We start from the raw sequence: 27841 nt of genomic DNA, 5'->3' as shown, positions 1-27841 counted from the left end.
CATGGGGCCCCTCTAAGATGGTCTAGGAACTTGCTACCATGGCAGTTTCTGCCAGGAGAACCTTACCCAGCCCAGAGATACAGCAGACTGGTGAGCAGTATCCCATTTGTTTGGAGATGGACAACCAATACACAGATTAAAAAACCCAAAATCACAAGATCTGCCCAAGAGCCCAAGATCTGAGCCAGGAAACAATATATCTCTTAACTCCCAAAGCAGAGTCCCTTCTCCAGTGTCATTAATTACAAGCACAAGAAAAGGAAGCCCAAACATTGGACCAAAGCTTCAGGGGGAACAAGGGCATCCGAAAAGCAGAAGGAGAATGTGAACTGAAACTCTAAAAAGCAGCAGTAGCACAACAGCTTAACTCTGCTCTGACAACTGCTTACACCAAATGCAAACCTTGGATTACTTCCCGTTTTATTCTTGATTTGCTTGTATTGCAGTATTAGCAGCTCTGCACAGCAATCCAACAGTACAGAGGAGCAGAGAGAGGGGTGACTTACTGCTGTTGAGAAGTGGTGGATTACAGCAATAGAGATGCAGGCGTCACAAGAACCGCTGCGGATTGGCACTGACAGGGCATCACAGACAAACGCCTGGAAATGTTTTTCTCCACAAATATCCACCAGGTTTTTGCTGCGATCACAGCCAACCTAGAACAGAAAATGTTTCATTAAACTTTTCATGAGAGGATAATTATAAGACTGGAATATGAGTTTCATTTGATGCTTACAGTAATAGAGTCATCACAGTCTCCTACCGAGGAAACACATTTTAAAATCAAAACAAAAGCAAGTGTGAGAAAATAGCCTTAAGAGGAGTATATAGTTCCCAGGTACAGATAAAAAGAAAACCCTGATGTTGACTTAAAACAAAGATGAAAGACTGGATATTAGACAGCTTATTATAGCACCCTCATTTTGAACCAGCTTAAGACAGACCAGGTTTCAACCTAACTTTACTTCAAAATTCATTCAAGGTGTCTTGAAATGAACAAAATGAGATGTGACCTAACCTCAGTATTTTCTTTTTATTTCAACTGCCATTTTTAACTTGACAACATTTGAAGCACCCAAGTAGTGAACTCACAAAAGCTGATCTACAAGTGTAAGCAATTACCCATTGACTTTGGTGGTATCACTAAAGTATGGCATACAGCTTCACTCATCACCTAGGTTTTGTCATTTTAATGTGAGGAAGTGCTCAGATATCTTTCTCTTACAGCTCATTATCAAGATCCACAAAAAATTTAAGCTCAACATAATTTTCCAAGGCTCTGTACAGTCCAGTGAAGTGACCCCTAAAACCATTTCTGAATACCTCATAAAACATTAATTTTTTTCCCTTTTAAACCCAACAGTCAGCCCGCTACACCTGCCCAGTGTCCACATCAAAGGCACTAAGACAAAACTTACCATCTTTTAAAAATCAGCGTCTAGAGATGTTTTTAAAAGATTGCATAAAAACAATAAATCTAAATTGATCAAGACACATTCTGAAAGAAATAGTCAGACATGTGCCACCTTGTTTTCATTTCTGCCATGCATACCGAATATGCAAACCAAAGCCCTGCTACAAGGTTGTATACCAAACTTTGCATGTATGAGAATAATACATTTATTTGTTTTCAATAACCAGCAACAAGCAGATAGCAGAGAAGAGGTTCAGAATCCTAAATAATTCCTGTTGACAGTGTTTAATGCATTTGACACTGAAAGAATACTAAACAGTCTTTGACGCAAGAAGAATAGCAAACAACTCGCCCTACTTAATCAACCCAGAAGAGACAACAGTACCACTAAAATTAAAAATCCCTTTTGCAATGATTAATGAAAATATATTTATTTTCCATCATCATTTTTCATTTTATCTGTTCAAGTCCTTTTATCTAGCAGCCTACCACCACAGTTTTGAAGAAAACCAGAATTCTGCTCCAGTCTTATTTCCTGAAACCTTACCAGTGAGCTGCCTTCTACTCAGGTCTCTGACTTTCGATCCAAAGTAAATGAAACAGTTGTGAAAATGCCAATCTGACAATACAAGATAATCCTCCAAAAAACTATGAATATGTACATATTATCCTGCCAATTAGCAATAAACAGACCTGAAAAGATCAATCCCAACATTGCTTTCTTCACACTCATTCCTTGGTCTCTCGCATTTACTGAAGCACTGAGTGAATTGTGTTGTTTATGAATTTAAAAAGAAAACTCTTGCTAACTTGAATGCAAACAAATCCCCATCATTTTACACTGGCAGCTAACTGAAGTGTCTTTAAATTACTCTGACAACCTGCATGTTAGTAATTGCACACCTCATTACTGGTACCTTTGACTACTTCTGCAATGAAGACATTGGCTTCCAGTACTTAATAATAAAACTCAAAGGACCAAATTCACTGCTGGCAGAAGGAGGAAGAAGAAAACTTGCAGTTTCCACTGACAGCAAGCTTTCCCAGAAAGAATTGCTTTGGACCTCCACATCTAGAGTGAAAATGGGCTGGATAATGGAACACAATCCCCAGTTCCCAAAATGACCTTGAAAAGGAGTACAATGTATGTTGATGAAATCCAATGAACTGAGAATGAGAACAAAGGCATGACTGCCAGAGATTGCAAAGTCTTCATTTGCATCTAAATTATAGCAAATATTTTGAGGTCAGGTTTACTTGTATTGACATACTTTCTAAAGCAAATGTACATCCAAAGCAAAAAGATGCTGTTTCACAGTGAAAATGGAGACCTTGAAACAGAACACTTTGAACACACAGCCGCTCTAAAATAGGTATATTAGGCTAAAACTTTATGTGGTTTTAAATGTAAACAGGACAATAGGTGCTATGCATATATGCATAAATGGTGAACACAAGGAGTCACCACTGATGCCTGGTGTTGAAACTAGGCAACTTTAGCATCTTGCTAGAATTATTTCTAGGTGATATTTCAAAATAATTATAATCACCGCATTCCTGCATTTTCTGACTTACAAGAGACAGGCATTCATTAAAAACCAAAATACATTTGTTTCAGTCATTTAAAAAAAAGAATAAGGTAGCAAAAGGATACCTTAAATTAGTCTATCTGTGGTTTTTATGAGTACAGAAAACATTTGCAGAAAACATTTAGCAAGGGGCAGAGATCCCAAACTCAACTTTTCCCAATTCCATTACTAACTGCTTTTTAAATTTTAAAGCATAAAGAAGCTTTGATTTGATGAAACTTCATCTACAGAAGAGGTCAAAGGACTGTTTTAATTGAGAACAGGTTTTTCTCTCTCCAACATATAATCCAAACATTTAAAACTAATCTCAAAATATAGATGGAAAGCTTTAATTTTTGCCAGTTCATATCTTTATTTTCAATGCTCAGGACCAGATATTTATTGTCTTTGCTGGCATCTCTTCTAGAAGAGTGGAGAAAGGCAGATGAATTACTATTAGTCCGGTGTCCAAACTCAAAAGAATCTAATACATCTCTTGCTGAGTAAAGCCATGTGTATGTTTTTAGGCTTTCTATTTCTTATTATCTATGATTCTTCTCAAGCATTTCTTATACCTCAGCTTTCCAAATCAAATTCCTTGCTCAAACTCCACAATTTCTCATATGTATCTCAAATAGCATGGCTGATTATTCGGCTGAGTCTACCTCAGCAAGTCCACCTCTCAGCAAGTCATTCCATGCCTTTCAATATTCCCAGAAAGGAGGCTGGCTTCTCAGATTTTGCTCCAGAGATCCATTCCCACATCCCTGACTTTTGAGAAGCACCTCCAGCCATGTCTTCACCACTTTTTGTGATGTAAACAGTGGCACACAGGAGCTCAAGAGTGGCCACTGACAGTGTGACTGAAATCCACTTGGATTTCAGGCATTGATTTTCAGTGTATAAGAATAAATATTAACTGCATCCGACTCTTACTTGAAGATAGGAAATATGTACTAGTATGGAAGCCTGTAACTCTGTATCTAGAACTCCAACAAACACATAACTTAGTAAAGGGGCAAAGGTATGTCATCATTCTGGCATACCACACCCTGTCTGAGCACTGGATAATGCAAACCTTTAGACAATCAAAAAAAAGACCAAGATAAAGGAGGAGAAAGGAGGGAGAAACAAATATAGCTCCTGTGACTTGTCTGAGTGTTCAGTAGCTCTGAACTGGAAATGGATAACCTAGGCATTTATGCCATCTTGCTCCTTCATGTTCCCATGCACCTTCACCTCCACCTTTACAGCAAGGAGTAGCTAAAGTAGATTTTATAAAATCTGTTCAATGCAGTGGTTTGGTATAGATCATTGGGGGAAAAAGAACCAATGAATAGCTTGCTTTGTAGTTATGCTGTAAATCTGCAAAAGATAAACCCTCTTGCATGCTAAAAAAAAGATAAGTAAAGACAGGCTGAGGTTACCAACCACTATGTGTTTTCTTTCTACGTTATCTCATTATAACTAACTTGGGCTTGTAGACTTAGTTCATTTAAGTTTCTGGGAATCTGATTTATTCAGCACATTACAAAGTGATGAACAAAACGACATCTAATTCTGAAATGCAGCCACCGAATGGAATTATGTCGCTCTCCAGAGACACGCCTCAGCTATAACTAACAGCATGAGAAGCTCAAGAAACCAAATTACATTCCAGCAAACAATTCATCTGAGCCAGGCTTTCAGCATTCCTTTCATGCAGTCTTTTGCTTTTCCATTGCATGTAGTCAAGGTATCTCTGAAAGCAAAGTGCTATGCCTAAGACCTGGAGTTCATTTCTCAGTGACAAACCAACAGAACCAAGTTGAGCAATTCAGCTTTCATTCTAGTTTTCTGCTGCTCTTGCCCAGTTCCCTTTGAGTTCTTTTCCCAGCTCTCTCACCCATTTAATGACTCTTATTCACTGAAAGAGCACAAAAGGTTCATCTGTCTCACCCTTCAATTGCTAAGATATGGTGAACTTACTGCAGTTATACATTTACTAATTGGTTTTGTCCCTCCTGCTTTTACCCACTACTAAAAAGTCCTTGGGAGAGGACTCTATTCCCGATCTGTACAAACCTAGTGCAATAAAAGCCACCCAACTTTATGCAACTATACTACAGAAAATATTCACTCTCTCTCTCCTCCCCACACCCTGGAAAAATCAAATTTTTATAGAGTTCTAGTAGATTGCAGTTTGGGACAGTAATGCAGAAAACAGAGGAGCAAATCTCAGACTTGTGAAATATAAACTGTGTTACCAATTACCTCTGAATGACACACACAATAGAAATAGGAATATCTATATTAAAGCAAATCATTCTGGCTCCTCTATTGGCCATTTTTATATAAAAATATATTTCTATAATTTTTTTCCTATCATCAGTACTCTGTCAAGTAGAGTAACTTCTTTATACAAAAAGAAAACATACCTACCCTATGGCATTTTCAGTTATTTGCCACTGAATTTCCCACCAATTTATCAGTTCCATTAAAAATGTAAACCACAAGTTTGAAAGACTTCAATGACTTTTCATTCATGCTGTAGCCCTGTGAGGATTTTGAATGTTCCTGCAGAGACTTACACATCACCACACCTACCTGAACACTGGAAACAAGGAGACAAAGCTAAAGTGCATAGAAATTAATGAGATCATTGCAATAACATCAGTGAAACCCTTGTGGTAATTGGGGGATTGGCTAAGGCTGAAACACATTGTTCCATAAAAAGAAATGCTCTGCTTACAGAGGTTAAGCTTGAAAGCACCTAAATAAAATCTCTTAAAATAATTCCCCCAAATGAGATTGGGTGAGGAGAGAACTGTGGAAAAACAACACTAAAACCACGTCTTTATCATTTAAACAATAACAAGTTGGGCAAGACAGAAAAAGTAATCTGAAACTGTTAAATACAACATTTCTTCAGCATTTGTGCTAGCTACATCAGACATGGATTCCATCTTCAGCTGAAACATCCTTAATCTGAATTTGTTTGTCATGGAACTGCTGCTCTCTCACTGTGTCAGAATAAAGCAGCCATTACAGCAGTGTCACTGTTGCTGAGCGCAGATGGACTCGTGCATTTCATTGTCACACGGGATACTCAAGTAGATAAGGCCACATGTAATCATCCAGAGAAACTGAAGCAACTACAATGGCACAGGCCACAGTGGAGATGTTTTCACACAGTACCTGAAGAGTGAAACATCAAGAGAGCTACCTTAGCTGCGATCTACATTAGCATTGCTACTTAAGCATAAAAGCATATTGCTTGCCTTCAGGAAATGCTTGCCTCAGGTTTTCAGTACTTCTGAGTCAAAACACCCCAAGCTACAGAGCTGTGCCAACAGTGCCTTACCCAATCCCTACACAACTCCTAATTTCACAGCACTTGAGGAGCTTTATTGCTTCTTTCCCAAAAGGACCTGGGCTAAGAACTCCATTACACTGTACACAAAAAAGAGACGTAGAATATACTAAGTTTATGCCTGGATTTTATGCTTCCAACTAAACATGAGTAAATGAGGAAGAAAACTGATGCCCTGCATCTAGAGACCATTCCTCTTATCCCAACAATGCAGCTGATACATAAAACATTCTGTAATCCCTCACCCTCAGCTCCATGACTAAACCATGGTAGATGGAACAGCACTGGAGATACCTTGTCAAAAGTTTAAAACCAGCTGTAAACACAATATACACAGGGTTTTCTTTAACCACACTTTGGCTGCTAAAGGAAAAAAAAATCTGGTAGAACGAAGGAGTCAAATCCACCCTCCTGAGGCTCTGTGCTGACTTATAGATGAAAATAACTAAATGCAAAGTCTAGAGTCTATCTCCATCTAAGCACCACTAGTTGTCACCACTGGAAAATAAAATGTCAAGGGAGGCCAACTGAATGAAGCAATTCCCATATTGTATTTTTCAACTCTTTCAACTGCTTCTTTAGTAGTTTCCTCCCTTTCACTGTTATTTTTCATATTTCTCCTGGAGACACATGAAATTAGGTAATTACTAAAGTAACAGAGGAGTGGAACTGGCTTTCCTTTTACTGCCTGTCAATATGTGATCTTTCCTTTCCTTAGCTGGTTAATTGTGGGCTCTAGAAAATAGACGGATGCTGGCAATTTCTGAACACAATATCTTGCATTAATTTCACTTTAAAAGTCTACCACAAACTTCCACAACTGCAATTTACCAAATCCATTCTGGGACCAGTCAACCCTCATGATACTCTGATAAATGTTTCTCCTCTCCAGCTACGCTTGCTGATTTTTCTTACAGGAGTCAGGACTGAAAAACAAAAAGACTGAAATGTACTGAAATTAATAATTGGGCTACAGCAGTCAGGCATAAAGATGCCTGCTTATTAATTGGTTGATGTTGTTCTAGCCCATAAGAACAGTAAGGGAGATAATTTACTAACACAACAGCATTGTAAATAACAACTTATCTTTTTTAGCTGAATATAAATAACAGGACACAAACTCCTGAAAAAGACAAACAACTCCAAGTTTTATTATCATCAATAATGAATGCCTTGCCCTACATAGAAGTTTTCAAGTCTGATGGATTTCAGAGTGCTACACAGGACAAATGTGTGAAAGAATCAGACAGTCCTGGAACAGGAGAGAGCAGATACCATAGAACACACTTCTCTGAGATTTCTCTTGGGTTAAAACAATGGCAAGTTTGACTCTTTTTTTATTGCCCTTGAAAAGGTCTTTTAAATATTTGCAATGAAAGCTATCTTTTGGTTCATATTTGTACATACTTCATCTCTCCCTGATAGGAAGGGAGAGAAGTAAAACCAAAGTACAGAGTGTGAGACAGTGAAAGAGAGAAAATGAGCAAGAATTATGTCAAAACTGTCTGAAAGTGAAGAAAAGGGAGTGAAAGGCCAGAAATCAGTACCAAAGTTGAGATCTCCCTGTGAATTTTATGTTGGCTTTATTACTGAGCCTGTGCACAGAGCCAGAGGTGGAACAGTTGAACATGACATCATTCACAAATGAGATGTGTCACCAGGCCACAGGGAACTGAAGAGGTCATGAAAAATAGCATTGCCCATGGAGATTTCACCCACTCACCAAACAAATGAAAATTTTGTTGGAAGCATTCAAACTGCCCAACCATTTAATAAATTTATGCAATACCAATGGCAAGAAAGGCTAAACCACCCATTACAATTTTTAAATCCGCTGCATCCATTCCTATTTTTCCTAATGTATTTTGAATTACAAAGCAGAAGTGTCTTTGAAAAAAAGAAAAAGGTAAAGTACATAATGAATATATGCAGAAACTTAAGACAATTGGTACTTGATCTTGGATCAGGAAATAGCTTTCTGTTCTCGGCATTGTTCCAATGCCACCCTGAACCTCCAGCATGCTACAAGTGCATGACAGAATAAACACCAGAACCACTGAAAACAAATGACAGCAGCTACTACTTACCATGTACAAATCCTCATTGATGCCGAGGTACTTCCCGTTACCACAACCAATATCAGCCACTATTGACCCTTTTGGCAAGGACCTGAGAAACTCTACAATTCGGGGCCATGGGCTGTGCCTGGTACTGCTGAAGTGTGTGGCAATCTCTTCATACACCTTGTGTACGTATTCTTGCTCCAGCTTTGAGGCTTCCATCTCATTCTGGGGAAATGAAGGTTGCACCGGTCTCTGCTGTCCTTTCTGGCTGTCACAGACAGATGGGTAAACTAGATACAGCAACAGATACAAAATATTCATTTTTAAGCAATTCCTCATTGATTAAGCATATTTAGTAAAATTAAATGAAAAGTGAAATATTAAAATGCAAAAAATGCTTCAATCCTCCTTTATCTTTTAAAAACTGAAACACAGGTCAAACTACAGAAGTGTTTGATGACCTGAAAATAAGTAACCAGCCCACATGTACCAGAGGCTGTTTGCAGTCATTATTAATCTGCTATGTTAATGATGTTTATGTTCTCAAAAATGAGATAGTGCCCCCAGTGCCAAAGACCATGACATAATTGCAATTCAGCCTCTGAAATTCGTTTTAAGGGTATAAATGGACTTCAGTTCCATGTATTCATTGAGCCACCTGCCCATCATTATTTCTACTGCCCTAAGCCACTTTATGTGGCTCTGTCACAGCAGATATAACTACTTCTTCTCTAACGTACCTATTTTCTCAGAATTAGAGGCCCCTCAAAAAAAAAAAAAGATCAAAACAGAGGAAAAAACTTGAAAAATAGTAATTATTTATATTTTGTTACATTATCAAGTACTTGAACTGCCAATGAAACACAAGACTCCAGATTATTTGCCTGGCTCTGGAGCAAGCCAAACACCAGCAACCAAATGAATGCTACCAATTCAAGCCATATAGTATTCTACAAACCATCCAGGAATAGCTACGACAACTGCCAAAACTACCCAAAGGAAACAAATTATTTTCTCAAAGCAAAAAAAGCTATTTATTGGTGATAAATATCAATTTTGACTTGCAGGTTACCTCAAGACACTTACTGCAATTGCAAGGGCTTCTCCTCACTTTCCTGAATGTAAATGATGTTCTTGTTTCCCTTCGATTTAATGTTAAATCTCCAACATCAGCAGTGATTGTTCTAACTTTTTGCCCAAGTTCTGATGCTTGAACAACATCATATTTTCTGGGTGTGATCCTAAAATAAAGCAACACAAAATAAAGGAATAATTCAATTTGCATCAGAAAAAAAAACAATCCACCTTTGTAAGAAGGCAATCCCTACACTCTGAGAGAAATGCAATTACAACATCATATTTTACATACTTCTGCCTCTCAGTTTTCAACTTATTCAATTTCAGAGAGAAAAGAGGTGACACAAACTAATGACATGAATTAAAGTGTTGTTTAATTGCATGTAATTGCATTTCCCTTCCCTCTTACCATTTTCTTTCATAAAGTTTGATTGTTTATTTGTCTAGTACTTTTTTTATAAATATTATTTTAATATATTTATTATCGTCCTGGTTTTGGCTGGGATAGAGTTAATTTTCTTCTAAGCATCTGTGCTAACAGCAGCAGTGCTGTGTTTTGGATTTAGTACGAGAATAATGCTGGTGACACACTGATTTTGCAGTTGTTTCTCAGTAATGCTTATTCTAAGTGAGGACTTTTCCCATGAGTTTCCCATGCTCTTCCAGTGAGGAGGGGCACGAGAAGCTGGGAGAGAGCATGGCCAGGACAGCTGACCTGAACTGGCCAGAGGGATATTTCATACCAGGGAACATCCTGCTCAGAATATAGTTTTGCCAAGTTATCCAACCAAATATGAAAAATATCACTAATGAACTTCATCAGAAAAGTCAGAATTTTACTTTCACCCATGAGTCAAAAAGAGAATACTTTTTTTGTCCTTGATGACACTGCATAAGCTTATTTCTAAACCATGTGTTTCCCTTTTACAGAGAACTGAACAAAAATGCTTTTCCTGTGCACTTTGTTAATGGGGTCAAAACAAAGTCTCTAATTCCTTGGCATCCAAGCATACACACTGAAAACATATCCAGATTAATTTCAAAACTGACTCTTGTGCTCTTACAATTTGACTTCTGAGGCGTAGATAAAAGGCCTCACAAATGTTATTAAATATATTTTGACATTATGTATGCAAGTGAATTAGTTACAACTTCTTGCTGGATGGTTTTAATTTTGATTACAATACAATGTTCCAGCACCATGATGCAAAGCTTACTCCAGTTGAGTATCTTGACCCACTACTGCTTTTAAAAACATATAGAAGAAATATAGCTAGGAAAGGTGGACAAGAACCAGCACAGGAACCATTTGTAGATGAGTAGAAAGGTCTGGGATCCTCATTTTCAATGTAGTTTATTCATTGGTTCTTGAAAGACAACCAAGGTTGTCTTTCAAGAAGGTACAAGGGAGTTAAGCAATAATCTCATTCCACACTTTAATGGTCAGATACACTATTCCAACTTTAGTTCCTGCTGGCCAGTACTGCAAGAGCCCAGCACGTATCCTTCTGCCTCCTGGGAGTGTGGCTGCCCAGGGCTGGCTTGGAAGGAGTAGAGCTGGTAGCCCTGGAGAAAGCTGAGGCCTCAGAAAGGGCAAGCCCTCCTTCCCCTGGGAGCTGTTTAAACAGAGGCTGTCCCCCTGGCCCCTGTTCCAGTTACAGCGTCACATGCATGCCCAGCTCTGTCTGTGCACAGCCACTACCCTGACCCTGGGCTGGTGTTCCAAACTGGCCTCAGCACAGCCCATGGAGCTGCCTGATGCCTGGGGTTGGAGAGTGCCCACTGGCTTCCCTGGCCAGCAATGTCACTGACACAGAAACTGCACTGCGTTCTCAGAGCTGTGCGCGACCTTTCCAAAAGACAGCTGATGATATTAGACAGGACAGCATAAGAACCTTACAATGCTGGTATCTGTATTCAGTCCTGTATATCAAACAACAAGGGAGTTCATTGCCCTGGGCTTCTATACTGATGCACATCAGAAGTACCAAGTCTTTTTACAACTATTTAATTTAACAAGGGAATAGACAGGTGGTATAAGAGTTCTCTAAAATTAACAATGTAAAGGTTCTCAGGGATTTCATATTCACCTGTTTTCATAATACATATTAACTAGCAAAATTAGAAGGCAGAAAATTTTCTGTTAATAAAAGGATTTGGCGTTTAATTGACATAGAATGTAATTAGTGTCTCCGATTGACTGCTGAATCAGTGATGGCTTGGGTCAAACAAAGGAAGAAATGCTTACTATGGGCATTTCTGTCCAATACAGGGTTGCCATACACTCCTGAAATGCACTAATGTCACACTCAGAGCTCAGCAAGGCTTTAGCCTTTTTGCCAATTTCAGCACTCCAATTTTAACTGTCTCCCAGTGGTGCATGATTTTAAAAGCATGCATTTAAATTCTGCAATAAGCACAGCCCCAAGACGTATTTCAAAAAATACTCTTAGCAGCATCCCAAAACTGCTCAATGCAGTCTTACCAGTAGCTAAAGTGTCCCTAAAGCAGCTGGGAACAGCTCAGGAAGACTCCCCTCTGCCACCCTCAGGCTCTCAGTCCAGGGGAAGTCAATCTTGTAAACTCTCAAACCCCTCTCTCAAGCCTTTGGCATATGTAATCCAATAGGAAAAGTTGTGGGCTGAAAAGAGAGAAAGGGAATGGTGACACTAATTGCACTACAATCAATTCTTTGCCAGCTCAGAGTCATTGAGAACTTTCACACTGCAAATGTGAGAGCGATTTCCGACTGAAACTTCACTTACGACAGCAGCAGGAAACTACACCTCAGGGACTGGCAATTAGCTCTCTAAATCCCCAAGTTTTTCAATTTAACCTAAGCAGCATCTGAGCAGAGGAGTGAATTTGGATATTAATTATGAAACTTGACTTGATTTCTTTCAGGCAATTTAAAACACAGAATGTCATTAAAAAAGCAAACAAACAACATTTATTATTCCTCTATTATCAGCAATGCAGAGACTTTTACACATACCCATGTGTCCACAGGTATCTGGATTCTCCAGTCATCACCAGTAAGCTGCATCGGGGCAACATAATTGCCACTGTATGGCCATCAGGGTGTTTGAAATCCATCACAATCTAAAAAGAAACAAAACCAGTCACCATGAAGGAGCATGACTTATAGAGATTCATATACAAGTATTCTCAAGTCCTAGCTTTATTTCTCTAATGCATTCAACTGAATATTGCTATGAAACAGCTACATATTTCCTAGGGATGCAAAAGTCTCCAGGTCCCCTGTCCTAAAACTCCCTCCCTTTCAGCATGATGTTCAAGTCTCAGGCAATCACAAATATACTTATATAGAGACAATTAAAATTACATATTAATTTCTTTTCACAATAAACACTTGGTAAAAACAGCAGCAGTGTTCAATCTCTGTGTGTACCTATGAGGCAGGAAAGGACTGCTATCCCATAACTGAAGGCAGCTGCATGAGAGGAAGAGAGGGCTCATTTGCTGTATCTCAAGCATCTGAAAGTTATGCACCTGGACTAAGGCCATAATCTATTGTCTTTTTGTGATGTCTACGTAGAGAGACAAGTTTCTCCACAGGGTTATTCATCCTAGTGTAAAATGTAGAGTTAAGTGATGTGGAATGACCCCATGCCCTCTGGAATTGCCTATCTGCTCACAGTGGATGAGCTGCGGCAATTAACTCAGTAGATACATAACATGCAGATAAGCAGTATTAGGTGAGAGAAGTAATTTCCAATCTGCCCACATTCTTGGGGATTTGAAGCACAACAAGCACATCCCAAGATCCTAACGTGCCAACTACCAGACCATCCTTTTATTATCTGCCATCCGGCTTCCAGCCATGGCAATATACTGAGGTAATACTTGCAGCTTTATTCCAATTTCACAGCCCAGATGGCAGTGGTACATTTTGCTTCTGCTTGGGCTAGGAATGTTATCCTTTTACATTTCCCAAATGAGAGAAAGTCTTGCTGTGGAAAATAAGGAGCAGGTCATTTAAGCAAGCCAAATGAGTTACAGAAGACTTACTGAAAAGGAAAAGTGGTCAAAACCTATTCAAGTCAGCAGTTCAGGGTACACTGGAGAATTAGCACCATGAAAATGCTGCCATCTGATTTGTAACCTACTAAGTATGCAATTTAAAAGCAGACTTACTCCAGTATGCCAGATTGAAACAAATTAGGCAGTTCTCCTTCTGCGTACAGATGTGTTTCACAAAGAAAAACAGTGGTGCAACAATCAGTCATTCAGCACAAAAACCCAGCATGACAGAGACTGAATAAGCAAGACTCTTAAACACTGCAAATTGCCACTAACAACAATTACTATTTAATGTTGTGCAGACTGAAGCAAAGCACAGTGGCATTTACATTTTCAGGAAAAAATTATTTATGCTGTACTACCACTCAGAGTGACACAGCTTCTCCTGTTGGGCTATCTAAGGCAAAAAGTGATAAGGGTGACAAAAAGTGGGGTTGAAAGGGGTAGAGGGATATCAGGGACGAGTAATAAAGCATAACTATAAGCTCTGATTAATGAGCATGAAACGTTTCAATAGCTGCACAAATAGATGAATGGCAGCCACCTCCTACTGTACGCCTTCCTTTTGACTTTGCAATTTCTTCTAGGAAACCTCAAAGAAGCATGGGGTGAGAATGGAGAAAATACAGTGGACTTTGCAAATCTGATGGGGATCCTGTCCTGTAAAGCACAATAGCAGCAAGTCTTTGCAAAAAGATGCAGCTATCTGGCAAGGCAAATAAATCAGAAGATAACTAATCAGGACCAGCAAGTAAAGAAAGAAAAAGGGAAGTGAAGTGGTAGGATGAAATGGGTGAGATGATGCCGCAGTCTGTCTTATGCCTCTCTGGCTCACTGCTTCTGGGGACATGACATAGAGTCTGGGTTCTTCAGCACTATGGTATAGTAAGCTGAACACAAGAATGTCTAGATTCCTTCCTGGAAGGAATCCTGTTGCCCCACTGGTCCTCTTTCTGAGTCAGTAGTAACTACAAAGCTCTATTCTTGCAGATGATATTAAAAAACTACTTTATCCATGAATCAGTGAGGAGACCTTTAACGAGTCCCCTGCATTTCCAGTTCCCATCTCCCTCCAGGGCCCAAGAGAACCTTGTTCCCTTTCACTTCAGCATGCCAGGCTGGTGACTCCATACAAAGTAGTGGGAAACAACAGGATCTCCAGCTCCCTGCCTTCTCTGCTGTTTTACCTCATTCATCTCCAATTCCTTTTCCCCCACCATATGCATGGACCCAGAGTCTCTTCACAGGAGATGCTCCTCAAACCCTGTCCTGTGCATCCAAAAGAACAGAAGTTCAGAGTGCTCTATAGGCAGGTGACACATTGGGAATGAGAGGCCACAAAACTATCCCCAGCAGCTGGGTTTTCAGGCAGCAATGGCAGGAAAATAAAGAAGAGAAGAGCATATTCTCCCAGCTGAATTTCAACTACACTAACCCAACAAGAAATAAATGAAACAAAATTTCTGATGGTGCAGAATTTGAGGCTGAAAAGCAAGAATTTCTCTTGGAAGTATCTAGTCCTCACCACAACAGAATCCCAGCTCTGTTTCTGCTTTTCTGGGAAGGAAAAGCTTCTGTACTATAATGTCACTTTGTGTAGCTGCTCCCCATCTAACTGAATTGAGAAACTGTGATGATTTGGGAAGGAAAATATAAATAAAGGATTAATTTACTTGCAAATGGGCAATGACAAAGTAATAAGCAGTAATTAAAAGAGTCAAAAATCCAGATCCAAAATTGACTTTTGCTTATGAAGCAGACTGAGATCCTAAGCTAGAATATACTGAGGTTTTACACTGATCTATTAACAATAAATTTGATATTGCAATTGAGAGAAAGAATAAAATTTAAGGAACACCTGAAGAAAACTATTATAATTCCTATGCTTCATTCCTTCTCCCAGATTAATTGCGCCTGAATGCTTAAAAAACCAAGCAGGAGTACTTCCTCTATCCTTTGTTTACAGCACAGTAAAGAACATTCAACCCAGAAGGATTTCTGAAGAACCCTATTTCTTATCTCTGGCAAGCCTGCTACTGACTGAAGTAGATAACATTCCCACACTCCTCTATGTGTCTTTATCCTGGCAGAGCATTCTCAATTGTCACTGTCAAACACACACGCACACAGAAGATTAACGCATTTGCTCCTTTTTAATTTACTAAGGACTTACAATCAATAAAGCAACTTTGCCACTGCTGAATCAATCTGCTTCATAACAGCTTTGCTCTACAGGAGCCATTTCCAATTACTACTTTTGTTTTTACCTATCTTCTTTTTTCTCTTAGATAGCAGAGTCAATAAAGATCAAATTTCTAGCTAGCTCATGGTGTATCATCCAAGGATTACAATCAAAAAATAAAAACAGTGGGTGCTATATAAGTTTTACCATTTTTCCTTCTGCTATAGAAAAAATGAGTCTCTAAATATAGAAAAAAAAATACTTAAAAAAACAAAACAGCTAATATCTACTTGTGGTTTCAAATAACTTGCCATGATGCCAAGTTATTTAAGAGAGACTGTTCATGACAAGGGAGCACATGAACCAGTAAACAGCTTTCAAGGATGGCTAAACATCAAAGCAGAGACACCCACATCGTGAACATTGTTCCTTGTGGCATAAAATATGGCAAAGTGTAAAAATCAGAAAATAATCCAACATAAGAAGGGAATAAAGTATCTTTTTCTTAACACCTCAGGGTGCAGAAGTCTGCACCACCTTTCAGTGCAGTGGCACTGTACTTCATGAAAGAGTAGGAGGATGAAGGTGAATGACTGGTCTATCAAACAAGTAAAGATTCAAAGGGAAAACAGAAATAATTCAACAGACCTATAAAGACATTGTCAATAAGAAATTCACAGCTACAGTGGGTATTGACAATTATTTTTCTAAGCTTTGTCTCTGATGCAATTTGTATCTGATGATAATAGACTACCTTAGACGAAACATACTCTAAAAGCTAAAAAAAGTACAATGTAGAATGTTCCTCAAGTCTCTGACATTATTTACTGAATTTTCAGAGAGCAAAGACAGATTATCAACCTACATAACAGTTTCCCACATGTAAAACAGATGAAAAAGAATGTCTACTTCAAAGACAGCTGAGAGGTTTAAAGCCCACACACAGAGCTTGAACAACACAGTGGGGCTCTATGCAGAGACAAGAGCTTGCTGGCTCATACAACACCAAGACAATTAATTGGTAACATACAGCACCTTTCACTGCAAAACCATACTAAATTCCAAAATCTGGGATTCAGAAAATGCTGATTTTTCAAAGGAATGCAATTAGGATTATCTTTCCTGAATAATCCACATCATAGCAAATATACCTTACATAATATATGCAGATATTTACATTGTGTATCATGTACATACTCTGGCCATACTTCATAAAATAAGTGCAGCATTGACAATCGTGACGATGAACTATTTCAGTACTGCCTTTCTCAAAAATCTCACAACACATGTGCAGGCCTCCCCCGTATCAGATCTATACCAAAGCATACCATCTCTTGCTGAGCCTGTTTTTCCACTTAGGCACTATGGTGATGTTACTCAGATGTTTAATATACTTACTAGGCTTTCTTTCTTCAAAAACTGTATTCAATCTTCCATCCATGCAACATGTTACTATCTTCCTGAATTCTCTGTGTTAAGTATCTATGCATTTCTTTCTCTTAATGAAAGTCTAGCATATAAGTGATTTAAAAATATTTCAATATACAGACAGCACTTAATTCTTTTATATCTGAAGTCTCACCTTATTATTTTCTTGGTACACCCACGGAGTTGACTGCTTCCACTGCACACCAGTATCTCTACTAGTTATTCTGTATGCAAGTGACTCCATGATACAAATTCCTTTATTGTCTGGCCTCTCTCTAAAAGATTCATATAGTGCACAAGAAGAGAAAAACTATTGTAATTTTCAAACTAACCACAGCTGGATGGAGGAGTTTCTAATCCCCTGCAGGCATTGTCACAGCTAGTGGGAACATACAGCTCTCTCTTTTTGTACCTAGGGATTCATCTCTGGAGGTTCACCAACACCAAGTCATTAGAAATTATCAGTCACCTCACTAAGTTGGATGCCAGCTCCTTGTGATGTCCAGCCCTGGCAGAGGTTAGGATGCTGGTGGGTTCTTATGGCACCATCCCACAAACTTCTGCTCAAGATGACTCCTTCTTTCAAAAGCCTTTAAATATGTCAGTTCCTACTGCTCTAAAAGTATCAAGTTTCTTTTGTACGTCAGGACATTACCTGTGGTCTTTGTACCTTTCCAGATCATTACCTGTGTTAAAATTCAATGTTGTACATTAGACTCGTATATAAAAGGCTTTCAATCCCTAAAGTAGAAGGCAATAGTTGCATTACCACTGCTCCCCCCACCCAGATATAGATATCTCCTTTCTGGAAAGTGCTATCTAAGCCAAGCATAAAACCTTGATGTCCTTTTGTGAATCCAGAGTCAAAGAATCAGTCAAGTTCCCAACAAGCACCAATTTAGTCAGTCATTCTCACTAACATTTCATCTTCATCCTTTAATAAATTGCCTCCCTAGCTCTTAGCTTAAATTCTTTTAGTACAGAGAAAGCAAGAGGCTAACGCTGTTAGTCTTCATTTAATTTATTTTACTGACTTAGCCTCCTCTGCAGTATTTTTTCCATTTTTTCAGTCATATATCTTCCCTCACATCCATGGGTGCTACTATACTGACATAGAAGGAATTGCATACCAGGGCAGAATGTACCTGAAATGCACCACATCATTCATCTTCCTTTCCAAAGGAAAGGATATTTCTAAGGTTTTGCATGTCTTGCTTTCTAATGGAGGACAGTTCAATGGAAGAGCACAAAAGGACTCCTACACATCCTCAAACTTGCACTTAATGTGTTACTCTAGGTCCCGAAAGCAAATAATCCTTATTTACATGTCTAACACTGTACCAAATGTCCACCAAGAAACCACTAAACAAGTCCTTACAACACAGACACAGCTGTTCTGTAATAACCACAAATTTATATGCAAGTATGATATTTAGAGGATCCTAATATAGAGGATCCTAATATTTAGGATATTTAGAGGATCCCAATATAGAGGATCCTGATATTTAGAGGATCCTAAATGGACGTGTGTGGTAGCACATGGTCTGTGTGATGCTGTGGCATATCTGTAATTCTTCCACACTTTTAAAGAAGTTCTCAGGAGAGTTTCAATATCTAAGTAGAAAGGCAAACACTTCAGAACTCAAAAAGCACATCTCACCTTTCTAAACCATTGATTGTTTACCAATACCTGTGGAAATACACATAATTCTCACATTACTGAAGTCACAAATACACATAAGCAGGACTTCCTTCAATTGTACTTTTACATCCATTCCACACTACGTGTACATTTATCATCCTGTCATCAACCATTACAGGCTTTAATTGCAAGTTTCCTACAGCAGAAGCAGTGTGAGGAATAGTGAATAAAGCCTCCATGCTCTATAAACAATAATTGATACAGCAAAAAACAGGCTTTGCCTGAGTAATATTGCCAAACAAGGAATAATACAGGAAAGTGTAATCTACAGGAAAGAAGACCCAAAATATTTATATTCAAAGTGTAGATTCATACCACAGAACCACCAGCTCTTGTAAAATAGTCCAAGTCCTTGCAGGTTCAGTGTATTTCAAGGCATGGGTAAAACATGCTGCATGTTCATTATCCTACATTGTGGAAAACCATCTTCCCTTGCTCTACAAACACTGGGATTGTTCAAACCTTTCATACCACAGAACCACCAGCTCTTGTAAAATAGTCCAAGTCCTTGCAGGTTCAGTGTATTTCAAGGCATGGGTAAAACATGCTGCATGTTCATTATCCTACAATTGTGGAAAACCATCTTCCCTTACTCTACAAACACTGGGATTGTTCACCAAACCCTACTCTCCTCTGCAGGTTTCAGCTTTCAGCTTGTAGTGCTGCAGTAAAGGAATTTAGGCTAACTTTAAGACTAGGGTGGAAATAGGCAAATCAGTTCAAGATTAAGATCTACATTTGGCCTTAGATTTTAAAAACATTTGGCCTTCAATTTTAAAACAACCCATTAGGGAAATAAAACCTAGGAAATGAAACAAGAGAATGTCTAACTCAGCATGAGCTGAATTACCCCATAGGCTGGACTGACTCAATCCCCATTGATTACAGAGGAGCTCAGGCATGCAGTGCACAGGTACTCACCTACTCGTAAACACTAACATCTCAGTGTCTCAATCCTTGACTAAATACCACTGAAACAAGTTATATAATAAGGCATCCATGTATGGATTCAGCAGATGCTTCAATTCTGTTTAAAAGAGTTCTTCTTTACTTAAAACCTCTTCCTGCACTATTATCATCACTAAAGTCTTGGCCCCTATCTACTAAGAAAGTAGTATGGAAACAGTGTGATGCTGAATACCTGTAATTCAAAGGGATGAAATGATAAATTTATGCCCTCACAGTTTGAAACAAAGGTCAGCTAGTCCTTATACCTGCATCTAATAGCTGTCCCAGAGATCATTACAATAAAAGAGAACTGCCAGGATACAAGACATGCAAACTGTGCCTTCCCAAACTAATTCTTGCATCATATCTCATAAGGGCTGACAAGACATGTTTTTTAATCTATTGCTGTAGAAACTACCATATGGCCTGTTTCTTAATCCTCTACATCTTCACTGTAAAAGGGAAATCTACTGAGGAACAAAGACCTGGACATGAATTTAAAGAAATTGCTTACATACCTTAAGAAACTTTGTTCCTTAGCAGTCAAAAACATATATCCCCCCCCTCAAAAAAAAAACCAAAACAAAAAACTCCCAAAAAATCCAAATCCAAATAACTAAGGAAAGCCAGTGAAAGCCATCTTCTTAGTTAATGATGTTTCCTGTGGCCATAAATTATAATTCAAGACACTGCATGACACAAAGACACTTCTTTAAAATAATTTGAAGAAAATTGTTTTATCAATTACTCAATTGCTACATTTCACCCCACAGAGCTCCCACACATCTGACATATACATGTTATTTTAGAACAGGGAAAACAACCATAAAGGAAAAACACATTCTGAAATTTGGATAGGAAGTATTCCAACATTGCTGATTTTCATCATAAACAATGTCATCTCTTTCTTCTGTCATTCCCTCCATCTGCTTCATTAGCAAAATGTATCATAGTGAAGGATACATAGGAGGCATGAAGTGCAAAAGAGAAAAAAATGTTTTAATTTAAAATGAGTGGTACTGTATACCATAATATAATATTTTCCAAGATTGTTACCTATCGACATTTTTCCTATCACATGAAAACCAATTAGAACTATGTAGCAATAGCTATGGAATAGCAAGATACTTTTTAGAGAGTACATTTGCTTCCACTGAAAAATTCAGTATCTGTATTTGTGTGTCACGGTAGCGCCTTAACAGCCAGACGTCTGAGAATTGAAAATGAAATGGTGCTGCCTCAGCATACAAAATAAGCACACTACAGAAACAGCAAATAGCCTGGAGACAACAGGTTCTGTTAAAATAGAATCAAGTTGGTAAAGGAATTAAGCAGAAGCTTTCCTTCATTATTTAGCAGTTATGACCCCAATTAGAAAATTTTAAGCCCTACTGCAGGCTGCAAACATTTTAGAAAGTATTTCAGTCACAGTAGGCGTGCTCTCATGATCACACAAAAATAACTAGAACCATATGATATTTCTCATAGCATTTCAATGTATTTTTCTATGTGATATGGAGTGGATTTCATTTTCAAATTCTTCCTAATTGCTGCTTCTTATATCTCTCTTTCCACATTCACTTTGGATACACTGCCCAGAGGAGTTCAGGAGACAAAGAGAATATTCTTCCCACAACCCTTTCTCACCACTAAAACAGCTCAAACAAAACACAGGATGCTAGAAAGAATAACCAACTGACTGTGAAGAAAGCAAACTGCTAAGAACCAGGAGAAGTCACAGCTCTGCCTTCCCCCTCAGTAGCCAAAATAATGGACCATGAACAGGAAACAAAACGACTACAGAGAATGGAGTAAAGCAACTTCCCACTCTAGCAGACCCAAGAGAAATAGCTCATCAAGTCACAGCACATTCTGCACATTCAACAATCCAACCACAGGATGCCTTCCTTCCTCAGCACTGAAATAGAAGCTACTGGGCTTTGCATAGTGGGGAACAGCTTTATGGAAAGGTATGGGGTATGATAAGTTTCTTCCTTCTAAGAGGAAGGCAGGCTGGTACAAATCCAACAAAAAGGAGACAGGAGACAAACCTTTTCAGTTATTTACCTGGTACTGGCCCACTCATAGTAAATACCCAGCCTCAGACAAAGAGGAAGCTGGAAACTGTAATGTCTCACAAATATGAAAGGGAGCAAAATAGAATATTTTTACGCACAAAACTTTGAAATATGGCTCTGCAATAGCTTAGCTTTGATTTTGTTCTTCTCAAGTAGCTGAGGTGATATCAGAGAAAGCAAGATCTCCACACTGCTGTCCTGTTTCTTCACAAATTACTGCCATACAGCTTCTAGAGAAATAATGCTACCAAATCATTGTTCTGGGGGCAATTCTGATCAAACCAGAATACTCTTCTTGTACCATCGCAATGCAAATTGAAATTGGTTTGCAGATTCCTACAGCACTTGGGAAACAAATGCTTGCCTACATTAATTGCACACAGTGGGTGCCTTGCTCTTGTTACCTTTGACTAAAACAGGAATTAGCCTATCAACAACCAAGGAGGGTTTTTTTTACTGCAGGACAGGTTCCCTCCAAACAGTTTACACGAAAGCTGGGCTTTCAGGACCCTTCCAAGGGTTAAAATAACTCATCAGATGGCAGCAGGATTTGTTGGTACCTGTGAACAGAATCCCGCATGCAAACAGGGAAGAGACATCCAGTACAGGAAAAAAAACCTCAGAACATAATGTTTCACCTTTCCCAAAAGAGGCAGTTAGACTGCTATAAGTATTCCTATGAAGGGGCTGCAGGCTTTGTTGCTTATCTCAGAGGGCATATTTCAATGTTCAATTACATTAAAAGGAAGTTTTCCCTTGATTTTGGTGGTTCTTGTATCTCATCCAAGCTCAGTGACAGTTAACCACAGTATGACACAGACAGAAAGAAACACAAAGGACATATCTATAAAGATCAAATGCAAACAGGAGAGATGGATGCATGAAGCTTGATGTATTTAATCTGCAGTGCTCAGCACACCTTTTACATGGAGCAGATCCTCATTAGTTTTCAAAAATGAAATATCACTTTAAATGGGACAAACCAACTAAACTTGGTATACAATTATAAATTACATCCATTTGGATTTTCAGCTAAAACCACTGCAAGATGCTATTCTTCAAGAACTAATAAAATCCATGACTGTAAGACATGTTTCTTGAATTGCACCTGTCTTACACACTGGAAAAGCACATTACTGAGCTTCAGGAATCCTACCTCATCTGAACAAACTTCTGAACTCAGCATTAGGTTGCAGTGATTAAAATTAGTACCTTCTGTTTGGGTGCAGAGACAATTTGATTCTGCCAATACAAGCTCTTTTTAAATAGTAATGACTATTACTACTCTTTCACCCACTACTATCCTGCCAACATAGAGAAAAAAACTTTGGTATAGGCACTATAGCCAATAGTAATTCTTTAAACAGTAAGATGCTTTCTGCCTTCCCTTACAAGAAAAATAAATCAATATATATGTAAACAGCAAATTAAACTGAATTAGCAACTAACCAAGATAAGCAGAGTAATAAGATAAGCACAGCAATATGCAGTGCCTGGCTACCTTATTAAAGCTCATGCAAGACACAAAAGAGCTGCCAACTGTCAAAGGCTGGGTACAGGCTAGACTTTCTAAAGGCTTCTCATAAAATCTCTCAGCTATTACAGAAACAGCTGCTGCTATACCAGCCACAGGTTTCTGTTTGTTAGCCAAGACAGATTGGAAATAGATCAACAGGTAAGAAGCAAAAGTGCCAGAAAAAGGGTCAATTATCAGACTGAGAGATGAGTAGAAGCAGCATACCTCATTCTATCAGCTCTAGAATGACCATACTCAAAGGTTGTTCAAAAGGTCTGGTGAAGCTTTTCTTTGAAACATTGCTCTACTTTCAAGGCTTATGAAAGTCACAGGGTTTCTTTATAGATCAAAGTACTTAAGATCCACAGGCTAAGAGATGATGAATGTGTTCAGAAGAACAGAAGCTACACAGAGGTCAAGGATGATCCATACTCAGCCCCCCCTCTTTAACCCTGAGCACAAATCTGGATGACATCCCTAGAGCTTTCCTTCCTCAGACATTAGGTCAGGGTCTAGACAGAGCATCACAGCAGTTCTGTGTTTGTACCAGCCTTTTGCCAGCCCAAGACACATGAAGCAGAGTAAGGCAAGGAAAATCAGAGCTTAGGAGAAGAGAATGACAAGCCTGAGGCTGCATCTTAGGAAAATGGTACACAGCAACATAAATCAGGATATTGTGCCAAACCAACACCCCTTTTGAGCAAACTATGACTGGGCTTTGCTCTCTGGCAGGGCACACTGGATGTCCCACAGCAGTCTCAAACACAGCAGGGCAGACCTGACAAGGAGGGACTACAGGGTGTTGGGAACTTTAGACTGGGAGTAAGTTCTGCAGCCAGGAAGGGAAAATTCCTCTATGGGTTGGATATGTTCCTAGCACTACATAGCTCATAACAGAAATGCTACCTCTGTGTTTCTAAAGTTTTAGTGAATCAAGAATTACACTGCAGCATATAAAATGGCAAATTAGGAAAACTGGAAAAACAGAAATCTCAATATTGATCAAGCTCCTGCAGCAAACCTGTAAAGAGAAATTCAACACAGGTTAAAATTAGGACTCTTTTGAGACAGCTGCAAACTTGGCCAGGCTCCTAAGATGAAATACTGTAAAACTGCATATCTTTAGAGACACCAAATGGAGGCACTGAAAATAACACCTAACTGAAATAAAACCAAAATTCTCAACAGAAAGAACAGATCACTGTTTTGCAGTACTTTGTTCAAATTTATGGATACAGAACATGATTTGCCATTAAGTTTAATAAAAGACTGTTCACCTAAATTTACCACATAGCTTTGTCTTTCCTAGTATGACAATTTCTGAATAAAAGAAAGTTGCATTCAATAACAGAGCATTGAAACTGATATTCATTAATAATTTCAGTGTATCAACTCCTCTAAAGACAGAGTGAAGATTGTGATTTATAAAATGCAATTATAAGACCACAGGACATTCTAAAAGTCTCATTTTATTCTCTAGTTTCCCAGAGAAGGCAAAGAAATGGGTTACAAACAGGAAAGATTAGCCTGATACTCCCACTTTTCCTGAAATATTATAGGACAAGACAAATCACCTCACACTGCTTTGCCCTCTAACTATTCAGTATTTTATGTAAGGTAGGCGTGAAATATTATAGGACAAGACAAATCACCTCACACTGCTTTGCCCTCTTAACTATTCAGTAGTTTATATAAGGTAGGCAGAAGTGCAAAGCAATAACAAGACCTTCCTCCTTCAAAACAAATTTAATTCATCTTGTAAACTCCTCAAAATACAATGGATTACAACCAGAGCCACCACTTGGCTTACTCCCACTTTTCCTGAAATATTATAGGACAAGACAAATCACCTCACACTGCTTTGCCCTCTTAACTATTCAGTAGTTTATATAAGGTAGGCAGAAGTGCAAAGCAATAACAAGACCTTCCTCCTTCAAAACAAATTTAATTCATCTTGTAAACTCCTCAAAATACAATGGATTACAACAACCAGGGCCACCACTTGGCCACTGTGTGCCTCTTGATAAAACTGTTTCATGAGACTGAAATGGGAAAGAGGATCTCACACCTACATTTCCACCTCATTTCATACAGGTTTAAGAACCTGCATTGCTGTAGATTATCTGATGCAAGACAAATGCAGTGAAGAATCATGCCTTTATTTCTCAAGATTATTTATATTTAAGATGAACATACATGCCAATAACCTTTTTTCAACATAAATCAGGCAGAAACAAATTAAACATCACTAGTGGGCTGCCCTTGGGATTGATACTGGGTCTAGTGACCTGGATGATGGGGCAGAGCACACATCCAGCACGTTTGCAGATAAAATAAAAGTAGGACAAGTGGCTGATATCAGATGGCTGTGCCACCATTCTGCAGGATCTGGACAGGCTGGACAACTGCCACCAACACGAACCTCATGAACTTCTACAAACAGAAGTGCCAAGTCCTGCACCTGAGGGTCAGGAATTATTCCATGTATCTTTACACACTGGCAGCTGATGAGCTAGAAAGTAGCTTTGTCAAAAATGACCTTGAGGTGCTGGTGATAAGAAGCTGAACGTGACCCACAAATGTACTCTTGGAGGAAAAAAGGCCAACAGATCCTGGGTTACATTAGGAAGAGCACTCAGCCGGTAAAGGCATGTGATCCTTCCTCATTTATCAGCCCTGGTGAAAGGGTATCTCTTGTACTCTGTCCAGTACTGGAACTGGACTGGGCTTCCCACTACAAGAATGCCATGGACTTATTGGAGCAAGTCCAGGACACGGCCATAAAGATTATTAAAGAATATCTTTACATAAAGGGATGCTGAGAGAGTTGAGATTGATCAGCCTGGAGAAGGGATGGCTCAGGATCAGGGAAGTTGGCTCTTATTAAAGTGTATAAATAACTGATGGGAAGGAATGAAGAAGAAGGAGCCAGATTCTTCCTAATAGTGTACATCAACAGGACAAGAAACAACGAGCACAATTTAAATCCCATGCCATTCCACCAGAACACAAAGAAACAATTCGGATTTTTACTGTGACAGAGGTCAAATACTGCAAAAGATTGCCTACAGAGGTTCTGGAGTCTCCATCTGCATAAACATTCAAAATGCAACCAGACATAGTCTTGGACAACCTAATTTTGCTGACCCTACTTAAGCAGGAACTTGAGCTACATGACCTTGAGAGATTCCCTCCAACCTAAACACTTCTGTGGGCCTGTGAAGATGATGCAAAAACTATGAGAATCCGTGGTGATAACTAAGTCACCAGGCTAAGAAGGTGCTTGTGTTTAGTCCTCTGTTCTGCCAGACTTCTTTTTCTAAAGACAAAGCATTTCCTGTAGTTATTAATTATCACAATCTGCCTAACTCAGATCCTGGAGGGACAAGCATATATGCAACTGAAAGAAATGCTCTTTCCATTACTCAGTATAATGAGGCATTCTGCTTCCTTTTTTTTTCCTCTGAAGTATCTGCCAATTTCCAAAATAGAATACAGAATCAGCTGGGTTACAAGGTTATTTCTTTATGGCACTTTTTATTTAAATGTGTGAATTTACTGTTGAGGAGAACAAAGAAAGGACAAGACATATGGCTTTATGCATGTTTTCCACCACACTGCAGCCTGATGCATTCAGATAGGAAAAAATACCCTACAGAGAGAAAAATAAAGAGAAGAAGAGAAAGACACCAATGGTTGATGCTGTATGTGTAAGTGCAATTATTTATTAATAGAGTGTGTAAATTTTGCCCGTGGTAAGATTTAATGGGAATAGAGAAGGGGGCTTCACTCCTAAAATAGGTAAATCACATATTACTGCAACTGATATTTTCATTTTACTATCAGATGAAGAGCTAAGTGCACAAAACTACAAAGAAATCATAAACAATTGTAAAAGTACTAGAAAGAAAAACCATAAATAACAGAGCATTTCATGGGCCACTGGCTTGTTTAACTACATCTGTGTTTTATTGCCTGCACCTGAAAAGTGTATTTATGGCCCATTAGGAAAAGGCACTGAAATTTGTGAGAAACATAACAGGCTGTAATCCAATGCCTATGCCTGAAATATCTAGAAATGGTCCAAGTCTGGCTGTGTCCCTGGTTGAAACGTACACATTCCAACCTTTTATAGCTTCAAAATGCTCCATGCAGACCAGTTCCCAGAATGATTTGTATTTTTCATGTGATTAAAATCACTGTACTTTTGACCATCTCTGAGACCATCAAGGTCTCAGGTATGCTCAGCTATGCTGCAATACAATAACACAGAAATGCACTGCTTATGGTGTTACATCAATGAAGTAACAGAGCATCTGTGCCAGAGTCACCCTTTTCATTGGAATGGAAAGGATAAGAAAGCCCAGGGCTGCAGTACCCGGGCAGAATATGTGAAATTAAAGTATGAAATAAAGATGAAGGAAGATCAATGGAGATCTGGATACCAAGATTTAAAAATCATTGATATC

The 27841-nt window shown here is 38.7% G+C and overlaps 1 protein-coding gene across 2 annotated transcripts in view; it reads right to left on the bottom strand.

The window, feature by feature from the left end:
• ALKBH8 (alkB homolog 8, tRNA methyltransferase) overlaps positions 1-27841 on the bottom strand; it is a 43929-nt gene that overhangs the window by 1399 nt on the left and 14689 nt on the right. For both annotated transcript variants that reach the window (XM_039718716.1, XM_039718717.1), the window contains exons 9-12: positions 12470-12576; positions 9484-9638; positions 8422-8687; positions 507-656 (exon numbers count right to left, since the gene is read on the bottom strand). In XM_039718716.1, coding sequence (XP_039574650.1) covers positions 507-656; positions 8422-8687; positions 9484-9638; positions 12470-12576 — 678 coding nt within the window. The remainder of the gene's footprint in view (positions 1-506; positions 657-8421; positions 8688-9483; positions 9639-12469; positions 12577-27841) is intronic.

This window comes from Passer montanus, unplaced genomic scaffold (genome assembly GCF_014805655.1).
Source record: "Passer montanus isolate IOZ18808 unplaced genomic scaffold, ASM1480565v1 scaffold4, whole genome shotgun sequence".
NCBI lineage: Eukaryota > Metazoa > Chordata > Aves > Passeriformes > Passeridae > Passer > Passer montanus.
This window is presented reverse-complemented; position numbering and strand designations above follow the sequence as displayed.